Source organism: Pezoporus flaviventris, unplaced genomic scaffold (assembly GCF_033815535.1).
Source record: "Pezoporus flaviventris isolate CSIRO_AGI_PZ_B2104156 unplaced genomic scaffold, CSIRO_AGI_Pfla_v1 ptg000007l, whole genome shotgun sequence".
Taxonomy (NCBI): Eukaryota; Metazoa; Chordata; class Aves; order Psittaciformes; family Psittacidae; genus Pezoporus; species Pezoporus flaviventris.
Genome location: NW_026892555.1, coordinates 84,924,952 through 84,944,538, shown reverse-complemented (window position 1 = coordinate 84,944,538; position 19,587 = coordinate 84,924,952). Strand labels below are relative to the sequence as shown.

Below are 19,587 nucleotides of genomic sequence, written 5' to 3'. Positions count from 1 at the left end.
CAGGAAACAGCTTGTTTTTCCTTCTTGTTCTCCCTACTATTTCTTTTGTATAAAGAGATTCACTGTCTAGGAAGATCATCATCGTGCACTGTGTAATCAATTCCTCATGGGAAGAACACATACAGAAAAGAAAAAATTAGGGTTTGCTCACATCAACCACTATTGCTTCTTTGCTTCCTCCAGTACTGCCTGGAAACCCATTGTTTCCAAACAGTTTCCATGGAACAGCTTTTCCTGAGATTCCAAGTCCAATTCCTCCTCCTCCTCCCATTCATATGGCTGCATTCCTCAGTTAAACAAAAATTAGATAAAAACTGAGGAAAAACATTTAAGGTCTGCTTTCTTTTCCTTTATTCCATGCCTTTCCTTAAATGCTCATTTACATATTTATCATGATCTACATTGCCTTTTCAAATTGCTTTTCATAGTCACACCATGGTCCTCACAATGCACAGTTCCTATTTGATTTCTCTTGCTTCATTTTACCTTGTAAACCCTGAATACAAGTCATAGGAAACACAGTTCTTGCATTCTCCTTGACAGAAGCACAGATTTCAGTATTCTTCATGAAGATATTTTATTCAATTTTACCCGTCTCTCAATCAGATATTTTAAGGAACAATGTACAGTAAGTAGCAACTATCTACAGTTTTGGGTTGGGTTTGGTTTTTGTTTTTTTTTTAAATTACAAGCAAAGATCAAGTGAACTCTAAAAGTAGCATTAAATAGTACAATTTGATAAAATTAGGCTCTGTTCAACCATGAGGGGAAGCAGACTTCAAAATACATGAGACTGCATAGAGATATTTAGTGTTAATAATAACTTAAATTGGACTATTTAGGACAGTGTCATTCTGTGCAAGTCTACAAAATATGAATAGTTTAGAGAACTATATGCTTGTTAAAATGCTCAATCCTGCTGAACTGGAACCATCCAACATTTGAGCTTCTCATTAAGTGACCAGTTAACCTTCTTAAAGTACTCAAAACAATTTTTGCAAAGCGTACACTGAAGGCAATGATTTTAGCTTTCAAAATTATCATCGGTAACAGAATACAGTAAATTTTTTGTTAATTTCCAAAAACAAGGCCTTTCCTTCAGGGAAGAATAAAAACATATTAATTTCCTTGGGTGCAGAAATTCAGAAGATACATTCTTCCTGTCATCAGTAGGAAGTGACCATGTCTTACTCATGCTGTCATGCAGGCTGTCCCCAAGCCTTCACCTCCATCAGGCACTAAGAAATTCATGAGGATACAGAAGGGAGTACTTAAGATAACTGCCTCAAAACCTCTCACATTTTAATATTCTGATAGCTCAGTGTTTTTAACCTCCTGTAGCTTTTTGCGGACTCAGCCATTACCTAACTCCTACTGCCTAGATACATGTGAACTGTCAGCATTTCCACACAATTCCTTATAGAATCATAGAATAGTTAGGGTTGGAAAGGACCTTAAGATCATCTAGTTCCAACCCCCTGTCATGGGCAGGGACACCTCACACTAAACCATCTCACTCAAGGCTCTGTCCAACCCAGCCTTGAATATCGCCAGGGATGGAGCATTCACAACTTCCTTGGGCAACCCATTCCAGTGCCTCACCACCCTCACAGTAAAGAACTTCTTCCTTATATCCAGTCTAAACTTCCCCTGTTTACATTTTACCCCATTACCCCTTGTCCTATCACTACAGTCTCTAATGAAGAGTCCTTTCCCAGCATCCTTATAGGCCCCTTTCATATTTTCCCCTTTTGGTAACTCACACACACAAGAATATCTATGTTTTGTGTCACATTTTCATCAGAGACAGTCATCACTTTCTTTCTGAGATAGAGCAGCTAGCTAACACAAGCAGAGAAAAGTGAAGCTAAGCTATCAAGTGGGGTTTTTTTTACTTGTTCCTTTGTTTTAAATAACCAATCCCAAATCAAGCAGAGCTTAAAAATAACTACTTGTTACTAACATTTAGGTAGAGGAAACTGGGATTCCCTTCCTGCTCCAGCAGATCTTTCTCCACCAACACACACCACAGACTAAATCCCCAACCCCTCGCCCCCCAGAAAGAAAACCGAAACCCAAAGTCACCTTAAATATAAAAACAAAGTCTTACTTCCTTCAATGTGAGCCTGTGGGTTCTTATAGAGATGTTCAATCCGGCCCGTATTAAAAGAACTAGACCGACGAACGATGCCATGCACCTGGGGGGTTGAACAAGGAGAAATACAAAAGGTAAGCATTAAAAGTGTTCATCATCATCACTTCTCTTTTCACATACACAGGCCTAACCCTTCTATAAGGTAACCAGGGCTTGTCTCTATTTCTAAAGACATACAATTATCCAAATCATAACTAAATAGTTGGAGGAGACCTCTGATGCTGTCATTTACTTTCAAACCTCTGAGTGGTTTCACCTTCTCCCTTGTTGACACCACTAGCAGCCCAAGCATCACAAACAGTACAGGAAACACTGAATTGCCCTAAAGCACCATCTCCTAGTGAGTAAGACTTATCAGCACTATCGGAGTTGGAGAAGCAATACGTGAATGCTGAGATAACCACTTCTCCCTGGCTGCAGAGAAGTCTTTCTGGAGCCAGAGATGATGGGCATGGAAAAAGAAGCAGCAGGAGATGGGGCTAAGGAAAGGAGAGTGAGGGCAGAGAAGAGAGAAGTGGAGAAGAAAAAGGGGAAAGAATGGGCAGCACCTGCAAGGCCCAAAACTATTTTAGAAAACAGCTGTTATTCACTTTCTGGGGTGGTGGAAGAACAGCCAGAACAGTCAGTGCTTTTTTATGGACCTCATGAGTCAGTGTTATCCACTGGGTTACAAGACAGACAGGCAAGCTTAAGGCTGAAACGCAGGTTGGGAATTTCCTTTAACCAGCCATGATAAATAAGACTGTAAAAAAAACCACTGGTTCTGACTAACATTAATGAAAAGCTCATTTGTGTCTAATACATTAGAGAAATTGTTCAGACACTGACCCTGTTTCTTCCTTATGTAAGATAGCCCCATGCCTGCTGACAAAATTCATATTAGCTTGGGTTACCAGCTGCAGAAGTTGTGCTTGCACAAGTGAAATCAAGCTTCAGCATCTGACTGTCCTCTACTTCCCCCTGCCCATTACTCCTGAAAGTGATCCCTTACACTTTGATGCATCCTACATTCAGCTGGGCTGGGCCATTGCTCTACTCTCTTACTTCAATGTTAACTTGAACCTATGAGAACATACCAGTAGGAACAGAGTTTTCAGGGTTTTGGTTTGGTTTTATTTGGGGATTTTTGTTTCACGCATAACACAAGCTATGGTTATTGACACTTCTTATTCCATCTGAAGTCTGAAACTTAACTGAATAAAAAGGTATGCATAACCACAGAGTGAGACCAGTCGACAGCTTTAAGGATGGCATTTTGTGGCAAGATATCTAATAACAGCTGAATAGCTTCATCTTCACAACTTGCAAGTCAAATTTATGACGCCAATTTCTTTGCATAAAATCTTGTGTGCCCAGCCACACAACAGGCTTACAACATACCTTGTTCTACAATTCAAATGCTAAACTTTCTACAACTAAAATATTTCCATTTTGAGAATCAATGGGAAACTGAGAAACACGGCCTGCCAAAAGAAATTTCCTTAAAATAATGAATTTATAAAGATAAATTTTCATAGTTATGTGGTTAAAGTTATGTGGATAATTTATAGCAACATAAGGTTTACAGAGAAACACTTTCAAAAAAAGAAACTTCTATAACAACTTCCCTTTCACAAAAGATGCTGGAAGTATTTTGAATACTCAGATTAACTTCTGTTTTGCTGAGTAAAAAGCAGACTATAATTTTAAAGCATCAAATTATTCTAAACGAAGCTAACTGAAGTGCTCTACAACTCTTCCAGCAAAATTAAATATTTTGGCTTTAAGTCCTGATGAGAGTCTTCCTGAGCTCTCAATTATCTATCTATGAATGAAGTCACGCTAAAATTCCAGTTCACACAAACGATTGATGAATAAGTCAAATCTTGCCAGCTCAAACCTTGATGAAAGACTGTGCTTGAAAGAGCTTTGTGTCAGCTGAATGACGGTGATACCGACATTTAACCAATGAGATGTGCTAAATGCAATCACCCCAGGACTGCGAAGAAAAGTTTCAGCAAACAAACAGATCCAGAGAATCTGTTGCATCCAGCGATAACAAGAAAACATGCAAACCTAGCTTCTTTTTTCTGTTCTTTTTTTCCTCCCACTCCTTTTTCTGGTATGCACACACAAGAGAAAGAAAACCTGCCAAATGCTTAATCCATGACAGCAATATAACCGTAAAAAAACTGATGAAAGATACCTTTGTCTGCATGGGACAGGTGAAATGCAAACTTTATGACAAACGAAAATGTGTGCAAACTGGTTAATCTAGTTAATGTAAGATCAGTGGGGTTTTCTCAACAGCGACTGATGTTTAAAAAAAAACAAATTATTCAAAGAAGTCAAAGGGACCATCTTTGTTAGGGAGGCAATCACTTATCACATGTATTCTTGTGTTCAGCTCATCAGGAACGGAGGTCTCTAACTGGGAACACAGGAAAGAATTCCAGCAAATAAACAGAGTTAAGGAACCGCACAATTATTAGAACCTTTCTACTATGGAAAGGGTTATATTTCATTTTAGTTGCAGTTAGCAGTTCCCAACTTCATTGTGGACTAGGAGACAGCAATCACAATGATACCTCTCTTCCCCAAATAGAACGGAGAAATAGTGAAAATAATCAATTTACAGCAGACACATCAATAAGCAGATCAATTAGCAAACCAGAAGAAAGGATGGAATGAACAAGGCAAGATTAACCATGTGCAAAAGCATGGAAAGAACACACTGGCTGAGAAGAGACCTCTCACTAAACTACGAAGCAGTATTAGAACAGAAGTAATAAAATACGAGAACAAGCATTAACTTTCATTAAAACCCCAGAAAATACTGCATTGTAGGGAGATCAATCTGACCAGCCCTTTCCTTTCATTATCATGCATTTTGGAAGAGTCTTTCATGACTAAGAATGCAAATATTCTTATATATATGCCCACAACAATTCAAAACCATCAAATCATACTATAATAATGTGATTGTTGCTTTGCTGGGTCACCAAAAACATGATTTTGCCAGAGAAATTTTTTGCAGCAAGCAGTTAGGAATCAGACTCCCTTTATTTTAAGGAAACGGTAAATGAAAATACTAATATTAATCAAGAATACAATTAATCTAAGAAAAGGGGTGGAAAATAATACTATAAAAACATATTTTGAGGGTTGGTTCGGGTTTTTTTCTTTTTCCCCTTTTTTAAACAGAAAAAGCAAAATGCAAGGTTTTCATCACTGAAGTATAACTGCCAAAATAAAAGGGCCTTTAGGGTGGAGAGAGAGGGGGAAAAAGAGAACAAACAAGAGATTCTTATTCCTTTATGTGGTACATTGCATCATAAATTATTGCCTAATTTCTTACAGTTTTGGCTCACACAGGTTGCCGCTTATCTGAGTTGGCGGGAAACATGCAAAGCAGCTATACCCCGAGGAGAAGAGGGAACCCACCAGTGGACATTAGATGATAAATAGTACAATAAGCTGGCATGATTACAGGCCATGCTGCACATTCCTCTCTGGAGTTTTGATTTGTTATCTAGGGCTGGAGTGGAAAACATACACAGAGAAGGACAGAAGCAGAGGAAGCTGGAGCTGCAGCATCCAATCGGCTCCATCAGCCTGCAGCCGGTCACCGAGTCACTCACCTCGTAGCCTTTTTCCAGCAGGAACTCGGCCAAGTACGAGCCATCCTGAGAAGAGTAAGATATGGGAAAATGTTAGAAACACAGTGAATAGGCCTGGGAGATTTGGACTGGTTAAAGTCTCAAAAAAGGGGAAAAAAAAAATATTACAGTGAGCTGAACTGGCAACAAGCATATACTTTGATTTCTCCAGATTCATGTACCAACCTAAATATCCCACAGACACTTTTTGGTTAATTTTACATTAAGAAGTAGTATACTTTAAAATAAGTTGCTTACAAATAATGTTTGAGAACTCCTGTGTCTTGAATCTCTTCCCAAGTTCCATTATGAAGTGCCTGGGGACATCTTTCCAAAATATCCTAACCACAGTTATTGAATGTGAACTATTTTGACATGGGGAAGGAAAAACATTCTAAAAAAAATTGGTACAAGCTATGCATGCTCTGCAAGCCAACGTGCCTCTGTAACACTTGGTCTCTCTCACGTCGCCCTTGCACACGCACTGCTTCCACAAGCCCTCTGGAAGCAGCAATTATTCTGCCTGACCAATTGAGTTTTCAAAAACACCTCTAGCACACTGTATATTTATACTACAGAATACAAGCCACTTTCACATTTTATGTATCATTGAGGATTGAGAGCTTGGGTTGTTCTGGTTTTGGGTGTTTTTTGTTGATTTTTTTTGCCCCCCCCCCTTTTTCCCTTTCTTTTAAATCCTTGTCAAACTTAAATTATTAAACTTGCAAAACTCAAAGACTTCAAATCATATATTTTTCGGAAATAAGATGATTTTCCTGGCATCACTATTGCCAGGACTACTAAATAAAATATAAGGAATCAGACACATTTGGTGTATATACATATTATGCTTCTAAATGCATACACACCATCACAAACCCAACAAAGCTTACCCCTCCAGGGGAGTGGTCACTAACCAATTCAGTGAATATAACCCATGCCCAAAGAGCCTGATTTTTTGAACTTGTTCCTTTAGCATGCAAGAGTATCCCAGAGTTAACTGACTTGATACAGAAAGACCATAAAGAACATGGGATACCACCTATGCTCACATGCTTAAACTCCATTTTGTGGATCTGCTCTGCTGTGATCATAGCCAGAGACATTTAAGTGCAAAACTAAACAGACGTCTCTCTGGTCCTTTTTTTACAAAAACAAAGCATGTTTCTCAAAGAAAAATCTCTCACACCTCAGATTAAATGAGCTTTTCTCATCTCATAGACAGCCTAAGGAGAGTAACATACTGAAGTAAGAAATACGAGATGCACTAGGAGGCCCTAGAGCAGCAGGACTGCCAGCAGAGACTGCTTACTGCATTGATGGGAAAATCATGCACAAGTCTATCCAAAATGGCACAGTACAGTGTACAAGGGGCATGCCATATGTTTAAAATTGCAACATTATTAAAACTGTATGACTTTATGGTATGTTTCATAAACTCTTAGTCCAGAAAAGCCTGAAACCAAGAAAGCGAGTCTCAGTTTACATACTTCCTCACTACATCTATACATGTGTTCACACAGCTTTACAGTTCCATAACCCAACAGCTGTCAGTCTATCACACTGATCTAGAACACAACTGACATGTGTGCCACGGAATCACTGGAACAGTCTGTTTTCTGTATATCAACTGAATGGAGAAATTCAAAGAATATGCAAACTCCAAAAATGGAAAAAGTAAAGCAGCTGATGACAACTACATTTACTGTGGTTGTCATCTTTTTCATAGGTAATTCCCCCAGTATTCATCACAAGTGGAATACGGGGAAGAAAGCTTCCCAATTCTCCTTAGTTGTTCAGTTCACTAAAGTAAATAAATATATAAAATAAAACCAAGGTGAAAGTGGGAGACCCAGAGAGTACAAATGAGATGAAAAAAGAAAGACTATGATTACTTCGGAAGTTGACGGGAAACAGGCTTGACTAGGACTGAACCCTGTCAATAAGGTCTTGTTCTTCTCACCCAGGCCATTGCTCAAACTTTCCAGTCGTCCTGGAACATTTTGAACCAGCAGTGGCACTCACTTCCTCTCCACTTCCTTTCCAGGTCTATCAAGTGATAGGGCAGGGCTTTACAATGAGTGGGAAACAGGCAGCAAGCGTGAAAGCTACTGGTTTCTGGCTCTGGCACAGCACAGCTGATTTACTGTCTGGTAATCACACACAATGCAGATTCATGCTGTCCCGCACTGCGATACCATATCACACACGGCTCCCAGGCTTCATGTTTCCCTTCCTTTTCAGCAGAGCAGCTGTCGATACGAATGGCAATCAGAACAGTGATCAAAGTGTTGAAGTGTTTGTAGCTTGTAAGGATAGTACAGTTTCCATTTTTTCCTAATGAGGTCAAGGAGTAAACAATATTAAGCTCTATTAAGCGATTTAATATTTTATCCACAGGAGACCGTATTATGCATATAAATTCTATTATCAAACCTATTGATTTTCATTTATACTACAAACAGAGCTTTCAAGATTCAGGAATCACTGAACTATGGAAAAAATACTAGAGGAGCTTGGCATTTAGAAACAAATCTCAATTTTTTTAGGGTTAGTACATTTTGCTTTGAGCCACACGTTGCCAACCATATCAATTCCTGGTCTGCATCTGAGTAGGAATGGACCAGCATGAAGTGCATGACTTGATATGATCTGTGAAGGTGGGGACTGGGGAAAGGGTCTTCCCTTTCGTAAGGGATGGTTATAGTCTTTGATCCTTTCTTGCTGAGTGTTTTACCCCAAGACTATGGTCTAAATCATCTCCTCAATACTGAAAGAAACCAATACCTGCTTAGGTGGCAGTGAGCACATGCAACCAGAAAATCATTAGCATACCCAGAGGCCAATCTGCTCATTAAGGTAGCTATAGGTACCCTACTCCACAAAGTCAGCCAAAAATCAAGGTGAAAAAGCAGCCTATACAGATTAGAGCGCTTAGTTACTGTGCTCCCTCCACTGGGCAATATGCTATTCTACTTTAGAAATGTTGTCACATTTGAGAGTTTACCTCTGCTAATGTAAAGTACTCAGCTATTGCTACTCAGTTTGCAACAAATCAGCAAAATGAGGTTTTACTAAACCCAAGACACCTCAGACAAAAGTAGGCAATTTTGTCTATGTCCAAAACACCAGCCTTAAAATAAAACAGCATACAAACTGCCTTTAAGTAGGATTGCAAGGAGACCTGGCTCAGCAGATACATCAGATCAGCTTGAACGGTCAAAACAGTTTAACAAGACTGACTAAACAAACCACCTCAGTTAAAACAGTTCCTCATCAGCACACTCTGACATATTAAATTTGAAGAATCACTATGCTGTCTTTAGCCAAATAGTAGTTTGAAAGCACATACAAAGAATGATACTTCAACTGGCTTCCAAGACACAGCAGCCGGTTTCCAACTGCAGCTGCTTTACAGCATGTCTGTAAAATTCCCAGACAAAAGAAAACAGTCACATAAACTAGAGAGAAATAACTTAGGATGCAGTATTTCATATTTGATACAGTAGTTAATGTCAAGAACTTCAATAAGCTTTGACACACTATCAAAGAAAACCTTTTCCAACAGAGTGAAGAAATTGAAACATAAACAAGAGTTAGTGCTTTGCCACAAACATCTCGAATTAAAGAGATTATCAAGTTTGACTTGATCTGTGAGCAAAGAACAGGATCATTCAGATAGACAACTGAAAACAAGTGAATTAAACAGATGATCCAAAATCTCCTTTATTTTGTACTGTTCTACATCAGGAAATTCCACTTGCAATGGATTTGTTTTGGATTTTGCAGAAGGCTGCAAAAGCAATCCCAATTACAAGACATTTTCGTCCTCTTCCTTTGAACATCCTCCTGCTGACTCCTGGATTCAAGAACTAGGTTACATCCTACCTGAGCATTCATAATCTATGGAAGGAGACTCCCTCTTCCCTCCACAGCTCCTCTCTGCTAATAAAGAGGAGTGGAAAAAGTGCTAGGTGGCTGAACAAAGGAAAAGAGACCAAGAGGAGGAGGAACAAGATTCTTCTTAGAACTCCAGCAGAACTATTTGGACTGGTTTTTTCACAGCAGGAGGAAGGAATTAAAATCCTAATACAAGTGATGCAAGTGCATTAAGACTGTAACTCAGAGAAGAAAGGGCTCCCACTGCAGGGGGTTAGTATAAACATTTGAGAAGAAACATCCCACAGTATGGTGGTAAAAAGGACATTCCCTACAAACATGTAACAGTAGGAAATCCCAAAGCCATGCAAAAGATAGTGATAAATCCTACTGCAAGATCCCTAAAGAAACTCTCCATCGACAGCCCGATTCTCTTATTTTCTGAAACAACAGAACTGATTGTATCAACCAGACTCCCAAACCCGACTCCTAGCCACAAAAGATAGTCATTCAAAAAGCACCACTTCACTGGATAGCACAGCAAAGAAGACAGCCCAACTACTGTGTCATCTCCCATACTCTTCATACCTTTGCAAATGGGTTAGCAACACAACCTGAAAATATAAAAACACAACACACCCTCTGTCAGCTACACTGTTTGAAAGAGGTGCTGGCTTTTGATATTTCCACGATGGGCATGTATAATGAAATATCTATCCATTTGCTAAATGCTTTACTTCTGCACCACCAAGACTAAGTTTTCAGACTTGACTGTTCCTTGGAAAAAAGTGACATAATTTTCCATATCACACAAAAGACCAAAGTTGGTTATACTTACAAAATTCAAAATCACGTTGAGGTTCATGCCATGCTCTTAGGAATAACACTACAAAGGTGAGTTCATGGAAGTTCAAATTATAGATGGTGTCAATTATCAAGGTCATTCACAGTGATTCTAAATTCCTTTTGAAATACAAACTACATCCATGCTTTGCTGAAGTTAAGTTTGGATAGGTTCAATTAATCTGTTTGGGGGACTGTGCGTGAAAAGAAGGTGCACACATTCAGCTACAGGACATGGGGTTTATTTCTTACAGGGAGCTTTCTGCAGTAACATCACCAATAGTGCACTGTCACTGTTGTTTCAATGAATAACCTATACCTCCATTAAAAATGCAGAGCTATGCCAGTGTGCTATGCCTTGCACAATAAATTGTTGCTTCATGAAATTTTAAGCTTTTGCACAGCTATCAGCTAACACCACTTATTAAGCTGGAGTATGGTGACAGATCCTTTGAAGGAGGGAACTCACACCACACTAAAGCAACACCTGAATGATTTTAATTACAATCCATAATAACAACTATTCATTTGTTTGTAGCACTCTGAAACAGGCTTCCTTAAAAAAAAAAATAAAAAAAAAAATCCATGAGTACTACAGTGTAATGTTATTTTTGCTGAAACGTGCATACTTCTAATGATTTCCAGTGATTTACAGAGGAAATCGGTAATTTTTTGCAGCTACTATAAACAGAACAGTGCTGCACTTTGTCTCAAATCTTCAAGGCAATACTCAAGGTAAAGCATTAAAGCATTCATAAAAAATTCTCTATACTGAAAAAAGGAAGAATTATGAACTCTGAAGTATTCAACTGATTTATTAAAGCTGCCACCCTCCAAATGCAGTAGTTATTTTGCTATTTTGATTTGTATTCTGGCCAAGTAAGAATAGGAAAACAAGTGTCCTTTTGTTCCTGCTGTCAAAATAAAAAGTCAAATGGCAATAGATGTTTAAAAAAAAATAAATCTTTGTTTAAAAACATTCTTCATTTAATTGAAAGGTTTTTGTAATGCATTAACTGCAGAACAACAAAAGAAATTAAGTAAAGTCATCATTAGCAATAACAACAAAAACATTCTAATTATATTACTCTGATCTTTTTCAACTAAGAGTTGTTTAAATAGTAAAAGAAAAGTAAAGTTGCTTTGGAAGAGTGAATCACCTTGTTTTTTCCTAGTCTGAGCTCCATCTGACCTCACACACTATTCCACTGTTAAACTGTTAATTTATATTAAGAGCTGCAACTTCAGTTACAAACAAGTTTTTCTTCCTTCCTCCCTCCAGTTATCTTTATCCAAAACAACATTATTCACATCATCAATATCTATAGCTATTCTACTGTGAACCTCACCGCAGACACTTAATCAAAAGAACAAACCTCTGAACCACTCTGAAGCCAACTTGAACAGATTAAACTTGTGTAATTCAAATTTGCTCCTTAACAGTAGGAGCATCAACTAGTTATTAGTTTTGGACTAACTTAAGCCAACAACGGTAAGGTATGTCAGTGCAATACTGCTGTTTGGGGTTTTTAAGTGTTGATATTTAAAAAAACTGTAAAGCCTTCAGTCTAAAACACATATGAAATTCTACAATAAGCAAATAGCTTGCATCTATCACACAACTCCCACTACATCTCAGCTTCGGAAAAAAAAGGTTACACCATCAAACTGCGCATACAAAGAGTTTTTGCCTTATTGAGGGGACCTGTGACACTTAATGCGTTACTTCCAAATATACTTATGTCATGGTTTCCCAGTGACAACAGTCAGGTGCTTGATAGATTTTTATGGAAAACTAAAAAATTATGCCCCTAAACTCTCAGGCTGTGTGCTCTAACATTCAGAAATTCAAAATAACTACTAGTTTTTTTCAGATACATGCAAAGGATTATTTTTATAAAAAAGAAAAGCATCAGTAGAGAGCCTTTTTGAGATTTTAAAGAACGTTGAATGCATATTAAAATCTGTAATACATGTAACCTTTTTCTTCAAATTTGAAAGTGTGTAGTACATTAATATAAAAGAAACCAGTTATGAACTCTAAATTTGAGAGAAACCTAGCTATACTTTTCTGTTTCACTAATGAAACCACAGGGACTGGAGGAATGTATCTATAAACATGGCAATGCAACTCATATGGACAGCAGTCCACAAGAAAATTAAAACCTCTACTTATAGTGTTTGTAATGGGAAATCCGTAACAGTTTTAAAACCCACAAGATGATTGTTTTGCCCATCCCTATTTCCTCCTATTTTCAAAAAGCTACTGGCATCAGATGGTCTTTCACTTTTCCAAAATAGTAACAGCAGCTAAGAGCATTTTGGACATGGCCATCGTCAAGTACTCAGACTAACCCCTCAGACCCATTTGGTGACTAACACTGTTGCAGCCAACTCAGGGAGAAGCCCCTCAATCTGCAATGAATGCAAGCTAACCCCAAACTCTAACCAGTGGAAACCTAGCTGGGGAGAGCAAAGAAACCAGGAACTCAGGACTAAGCTGCAGCACATGCTCTCAAAAGAGTATTTTGCACCTCAGACTTTGAAAGTTCACAGTTGTCACAGTTACAGATCATAAAGCCCAGAAATATTTTTTGAAGAAATAGCATCTGTTGTGTTTAAGATATGTGAGTGACTTTGTGAAGTGACACCAGGAGCAAACCAGGAAATCTTAGCATGCCGTCTTCACCTTTAACATCCTACAGAGGAAAAAAGAAACAAAAGCAGTAACCTGGCTATTACTGTAACGGGGGAGGCCGCCTGAACTTATGACTGTACCTCAACACACATCCTACCAGAAATTGTGGACCCCCCTCACTCCCAGACAGAGCTTAATGGGTTTCGTCATTTGTGTGTGTGTGTGTGCGCGCGTGTGTGTGTGTTCTGGCTTTGTGGGGTTTTATAGTTGTTTGGTTTTTTTTGGTCTTTTTTTGGTTGATTTTGTTTGTTTGTTTTTCCCTTCAGCAGCCTAGCACAGCTGCTGAGGTTAAAGCTTTTACAGTCAAGGATTTATGTATTTTTTTGAAGACGCCATATATGTTCTATAATTGTAAATAAATATGGCCCCTGTGGTAATACCTGATTGAATGAACAGAACTATTAATTAGACAGCACCTACCTTCCTCTCCAAGCAAAAACAACAGTTGGTTGAGATGCTTAGTTGTATAATAAATGCACTTACATTCAAAACATTACAGTATAGATTGAAAGTGGACATTAGACCCGATACCTCTTTGTCAAATGCTGCTGTTGCTAATCAAGCACCCCAATGACACATGGACCGAGCTTCCTGGTGGAAAGAAGCCAAGCAGGATAAGGATTATCTAGGTGATAGCAAAAGGATGCAATGCTTTTTCAGAGAAGGTTGCAGAAGGTCATCCTTATATTTACAGATACCGCACAATGCCTTGTGTACCGAACTTCACAGCTTTCCCTTGTCAGCTTTGAAAGGGGAAAAAACTCACCCAGCTTCATTAATTGCCAAGGTTCTTGTCTAAAGGGAATTAGAAAGGGAAAGCAAGCAGTGGCGTTTGCTTATCCTATCTGTCAGGAACAGGATTTTGAACAGACAAGTACCACAAAACCACCAGCAAAATACCTTTTCCTTCAATTCATACAGTAATAAAATCACCTGCAGTTTCAGTTAGCAATAACGAGTTGTATCATCTTCAAATGCAGTTATCAAAAGAATTCTTCCAGCTAGCTAGCTGTCATGAACAGGTTCCTATTTAAGATTAGGACGGAGATATATCAAGATAAAGCAACCACATAGTTTAACTATTTCCACATCAGTTTTGTTCCAATGAGTTACGCAGTTTTGCACAGATCTCTGAAAACAGAGCAACTATTTAAAACTTTCACAAAGCAGCCTTTAAAAAAGCATCAAAACAAATTACTCCAAAAAGTTCTTACAAACATGTCCTACTTTAACTTCTTTCATTTGCTGTTCCACAAAACCTGAAACTAGTTAAATTTAACTGACTTTACAAGCTGCAGAGAGACTTAGTATACAGGACATATTTTAGTCATTTTGGTCTGTATTCATAGTAACTTCCTCTAATCTCAAGGTTTCTTTGCAGTTTTTTTGAACCCCTTTGTGCCCTAGGAACTACAGGAAACATTAGGGGAAACCTCCCTGTCTCTCTCACTTTGCAAACCGTTCTGTTACATTTGTTCCTGGTTGCAGCTCACCAACGCCAAGCATCACAGTATCACAGTGCTACTTCTTTAAAATTCATAAATTCTTTAATTACCAAGGGACATGAGGGCGCACTGTAACTGAACTGCAATGAGGCAGTTTTTGAAAAAAGGCAAATGTGAAGACAATCACATCTAGTTTTTAATAGTCATCCCTGGCACTTAAAAAATGGCAACATCCTATCTTTATGAAACACTTTAAACTTCCATAGCAAGCACAGGAAGAGAACTCTGAGTTTTCTTAATCATCAAATGTAAACATAAGAGCAAAGTGCAAGACAACCTCATTTTCAGAAACATGGGGACTCAAAACGGCCCTTTTGTTTGAACACTAAGCCCCCTCTGAGAAGATTCTCAGATATGCACATACATAAGCAGTTCCTAAAATGAAGTACGCAGGTTCTCCTTTTAATACTGTTAAGAATTACAGATTAACACCTCCATGCAGCTGACTATTTGGAATAGTCTTCATGCTTCCTATTTGTGGGTTCACCTGCTTTCACCAGTGCTGAGCCTCCAGCAAATAAAGACAAGAAGTAAGACAAGAAAAAAATTGAACCGACAAGTCAAGAAATCGCACCTTATACCTTCTGAATCTTCTTAAATGCTTACGCACTGAATCGCTACAATATGCTCAAAGTAGACAGAAAAAGGAAGCTTGCATACTAAACTACATCACACATGGAAAACTAATTTGGGCAGCCCTTAAGGAGTTCTTCATTGCCACATCAACTAAGGTACTCCTCATCAAACCATCTCTCTCTGCCTTATTCCAAGAGAAGAATCATCATCCATTTTCCTCCTATCCTTCCCCTTGAAAGCCTTTTTAGAAAGCATTTAGAGGCATAAAAACAGGACTGCTATACATGCACATTGCATGACCTGACCAAACTATACTATACAGTAACTTTTTGATGACCATCCTTACTCCTTAGGGATTGATTGCATTTATTTAGGGCATCTGGAACTACACTGAGCAAGGTTGCAAGGGTACTACTGAATCATTTTGTACTAGTGAACGTGCTGACAACCAGTAGGTGTACATAACCAAACAGCTAGCTTAACCTCTCTACCTCACAGAAGCCTTCCTAAATGACCCTGCATCTATAGACCTTTTGGAGGAAGATATTCGATTCATTGCAACCCAGAAAGAAGTCTACAACAGCTTTGAGATGATGGTAAAACTCTACCTTCAGGATATAAAGCATCACAGCTACACCCCTTCCCTCCCTCTGAGGACAGTCATGCTGCCTGATTCACAGCACTAAATCTCATTCATTTGGAGCTGTAATTAGTACTGCAGCCATCTGCTATGCACAGACTACCCGCAGACCCAGGCCACAGGCATGCTGCTCCTCTGGCAGAACTCCAAACCAACTGTGGCTACATGTTTGCACATCTTGTTTGTTAATATTGCTTTTGCAGACTGGCTAGAAGGATGCTATCTGGTGCAAAGCTGCTCCTTTCGGCTGGATGCCTGCAGAGCAGTCGGCCACCTGTTGCAATTCAAGCACTCTGTGCGTATCTGGACGACCTGTGATGGGAATACCAACTTTGCTAGATCTTTCATAAAATTAGCTTGTTTCTAAACATGACAGCAGTCCTACATCCATAAGGACAATATTCATGTTTTTTTTTTCTAGATATTTCTATTTCACTCGAGACAGTGGTTTACCTGAAGGGAGGTACAAACTTGAAAGAAAACGTTCCCAGGTGTTCTCATGTACTTTTTGTAGGACAGTCTCAACCTGACAAACTAATTTAGCAATCAAGTGACTAAAATTTGCATCTGAAAGTAAACAGCAGGGGTCTTAGGAAGGAGGCAAACAACTCTAAGCACAGACAGACAATGAGGGGTGCTCATCCTGCTGAAGTGTGACATAAGAATTTCTCCAAAATTACTGGGATGGGACAAGGAAACATTGAGCTTGCTGTTCTTCTGCTGACATACAGGAAGTTAAAACTGCAAGTTGCAAGCAAAAGTTTTTCTGCAGATCTACTCAGTGATTGCTATATTTTTCCCACAACTACTGTCATATTTTGATTTTGTTCTGCAACTTTCCTTAAAACCAAAATTTTACCCGAAGATGTTGGGGACAGACATCTATTTACTCATTCTTAATGCATTTCATGCCAAGCTATGGAAGCCAAGCTGTTGTTTTTGTCTGTCTAACCATGCTTACATAAATGTGACATGCAAGAAGCTCATGTCTAGTCAGTAAAAAGCATTTAATGTTCTTTCATAAGAACAGCTTTCCAAGTAGCTCATTTACATAGAAGTAGGAGCTAGGCACAGTTCTTGAACAGTATCGGGAATCATTTATGCACAAACATTTAATGCACAAGTCAAACTTTTCTGATATGAGAATTCAGTTTCCATTCAAGGACACACAGAAACAAGTGGATGTATTCCTCAGTGGACCACCCATACCCTTGACAGTTTAGTTGTTTTATACTTCACTGATGCAGAATCCTAATGATTCCTTAGCATCATGCTGCTGCCTTCCCCCTTTCATGAAAGCTAGCAATCTGTAAATACTCAATTTATATTTAACTTTCACATCAAATGGGGAAAAATTCACCATGTTGAAACTCAGCGGTCCTAATGATGCTTTGTGGAAGGTGGTAGGGAGCCAGCCAGCAGCACGGAGATTGGCAGTCCCAGATGCTCATAGGAAAACCAATGTAAACCAGTATCTTACACACTCTATTTTACAGTCTTCTCCATCCTCCAGTACTTATGCCTAGAAGTTAGTAACAAGGTTAATGACATCTTTGTGAGATAGTTCTTGACTTTGCCTATGTTTATTTACAGCTTGAGGAAAATCCTGATAGAAATGCATCCTCCAGTGCAACTGGCTAGACTAGTAGGGCAAGACACTAAAAAGAATCCTCTTTCTTCCCTTTTTAATGCACAGCAAGGCTGAGTAAAACAAATTACTCTTGCTGATGCCATCCAGTTCAAGTGCAAATTGCAAAGTTGTTTCCACAATTTTTTTGTCGTTCTCCTGAGAACTAAAGCACTAAAGATGCTGTTGTAACAAGAGGTAAAGATTTAAATGCACTGTCCCTGGTAGTTTAAAGCATGCAAAGAACAGTTCTGTGAGGCCTTGACTTTTGTCTCTGGTGTTATTTGTGTTTGAGCTCACCCAGCAACTTAGATTTGGTTTTAAGCCTCTTTTTGCCATAAGCATAAGATTAATGATTATGCATGGCACTGCTTATAAAACACCCTCAAATGCTATAGCAATCTATGCAAATAGTCCTGAAAACAGGTATCAGGAATGAAAACTGGTTAAAACGTGTATACAAGCACATGTCTCAGCAGAAATTCGTAAGCATATGTACCCTGTTAGAAGGTGGAAAAAAGCAAAGGATTTTTAACTGCAAAAAAGCAGACTGATTTTTAATATTAACCAGTGGCACATTCGCATGTTTTTTTACAGAACAAGAATGAACAAACTGACGTTAAGATTCCTGGAAACAGTATAGTAACTGCACCAGCACATTTTGAGTTTAACAGATTTGCTGAAATCCAGAAGAAAAGCTTGACTGAAAAATGAAAAGGCTATTAAAGTAATATTAACCTCACCAGTCTCTACTGGATCCACTATCCGTAGCTCATTCAAGGATTACTCAGCTAACTGACCCCTGACAGTGTTTTGTGGGACCCTTCTTAATCAATTCACAATTTTAATGGATGATTATACTAACACTAATAATATTTTAGAAATAGAGCATGGAAACAAAGACCTATGGGGTAACCAAGTCAGGGAGCAATACTAAATCAAATGCAAAGCTCCGAAAGAAACATTCAGCTTCCCTGTCAGCAATCATCGAGTACATTGTAGAGCAGCTGGCAAGATCTTCTGTTGCTTCTCATCACTTCTTTCTCTGGCCTTCTCCTTTATAAAGTTATTTCCTCTTGATATCACCAGACACACAATAACTGGGCTAAAAAATTAAGCTTGCTGTCTAAAGCAGTCCTCCCACCTCTTCTCTCCATCTGGAGTTCAAGCCTATACAGGACTATTGCAACATTTCTGGAGGGTTTTTCTCACTATTTCTTCAAAGAATAAGCTTCTTTTTAACTCCTATGAGCAAATTGTCAATACCCATGAATTGGGAATACTTTATTAAAATAAACCAGCTGGAACTTATATAGCTCCACTGCTACATATGCTATTGTACACTACATTTCTTATGCCAATAAAACGAAAATAAATTTGTTAAGGGGCTAGCTTGTGACAGAAATGCTACAAGTTATTACCAAAAGGGAAGAAGGAATAGAGAGAAGTCTAAGCATGCCAGATAACTACACAGGAATGTCTTATTCTTAGAATTGTTCTAATTCTCTAAGCTTCAGAGTGTCATATTTTCTGTTCAGGGAAAGAGTTGTGTAATACTCCATAGTGATTTATGTGGAAAAAATGTTACGGTACAAACTATTCAGCTTCATTTTACTTTCTATACGTTGCATAATTTACAAGAAAAAGACGACACAGATGTGAGAAGAAAGTTTAGCATGTATTTAAACCAAAAATTTCTCTTTTCCATAACTACCCTGAACTATTCTTAAAATTTCAGACCCATAGAAATTATTTGCAGGGCTTTAATAAGAGAAAGACTATATAAGCCTAGCCACACATTTCCAGTTTGGGGAAAGACAATGATCCAAGGTACTTTAATTCAGTTATGCCTCCCAAAGATAGGATCTGCTGAATGTTAGAAAACAGCTCAAGAATCCGTCAGAATTACCAAATTCTAGCACCATAACCAAGTTTTTACTGATCCATGAACTGCAAATACACAAACATGATTTCTACTACAAAAGAATTATATATGTGAGATAACTACATTAAATACATTTTTAAC

General features: G+C 38.4%; 1 protein-coding gene across 1 annotated transcript in view; it reads right to left on the bottom strand.

The window, feature by feature from the left end:
- GMDS (GDP-mannose 4,6-dehydratase) overlaps positions 1–19,587 on the bottom strand; it is a 423,256-nt gene that overhangs the window by 354,129 nt on the left and 49,540 nt on the right. Inside the window, exons 2-3 of the mRNA XM_061449337.1 lie at positions 5,776–5,820; positions 2,111–2,198 (exon numbers count right to left, since the gene is read on the bottom strand). Of these exons, the coding sequence (XP_061305321.1) occupies positions 2,111–2,198; positions 5,776–5,820 (133 nt within the window). The remainder of the gene's footprint in view (positions 1–2,110; positions 2,199–5,775; positions 5,821–19,587) is intronic.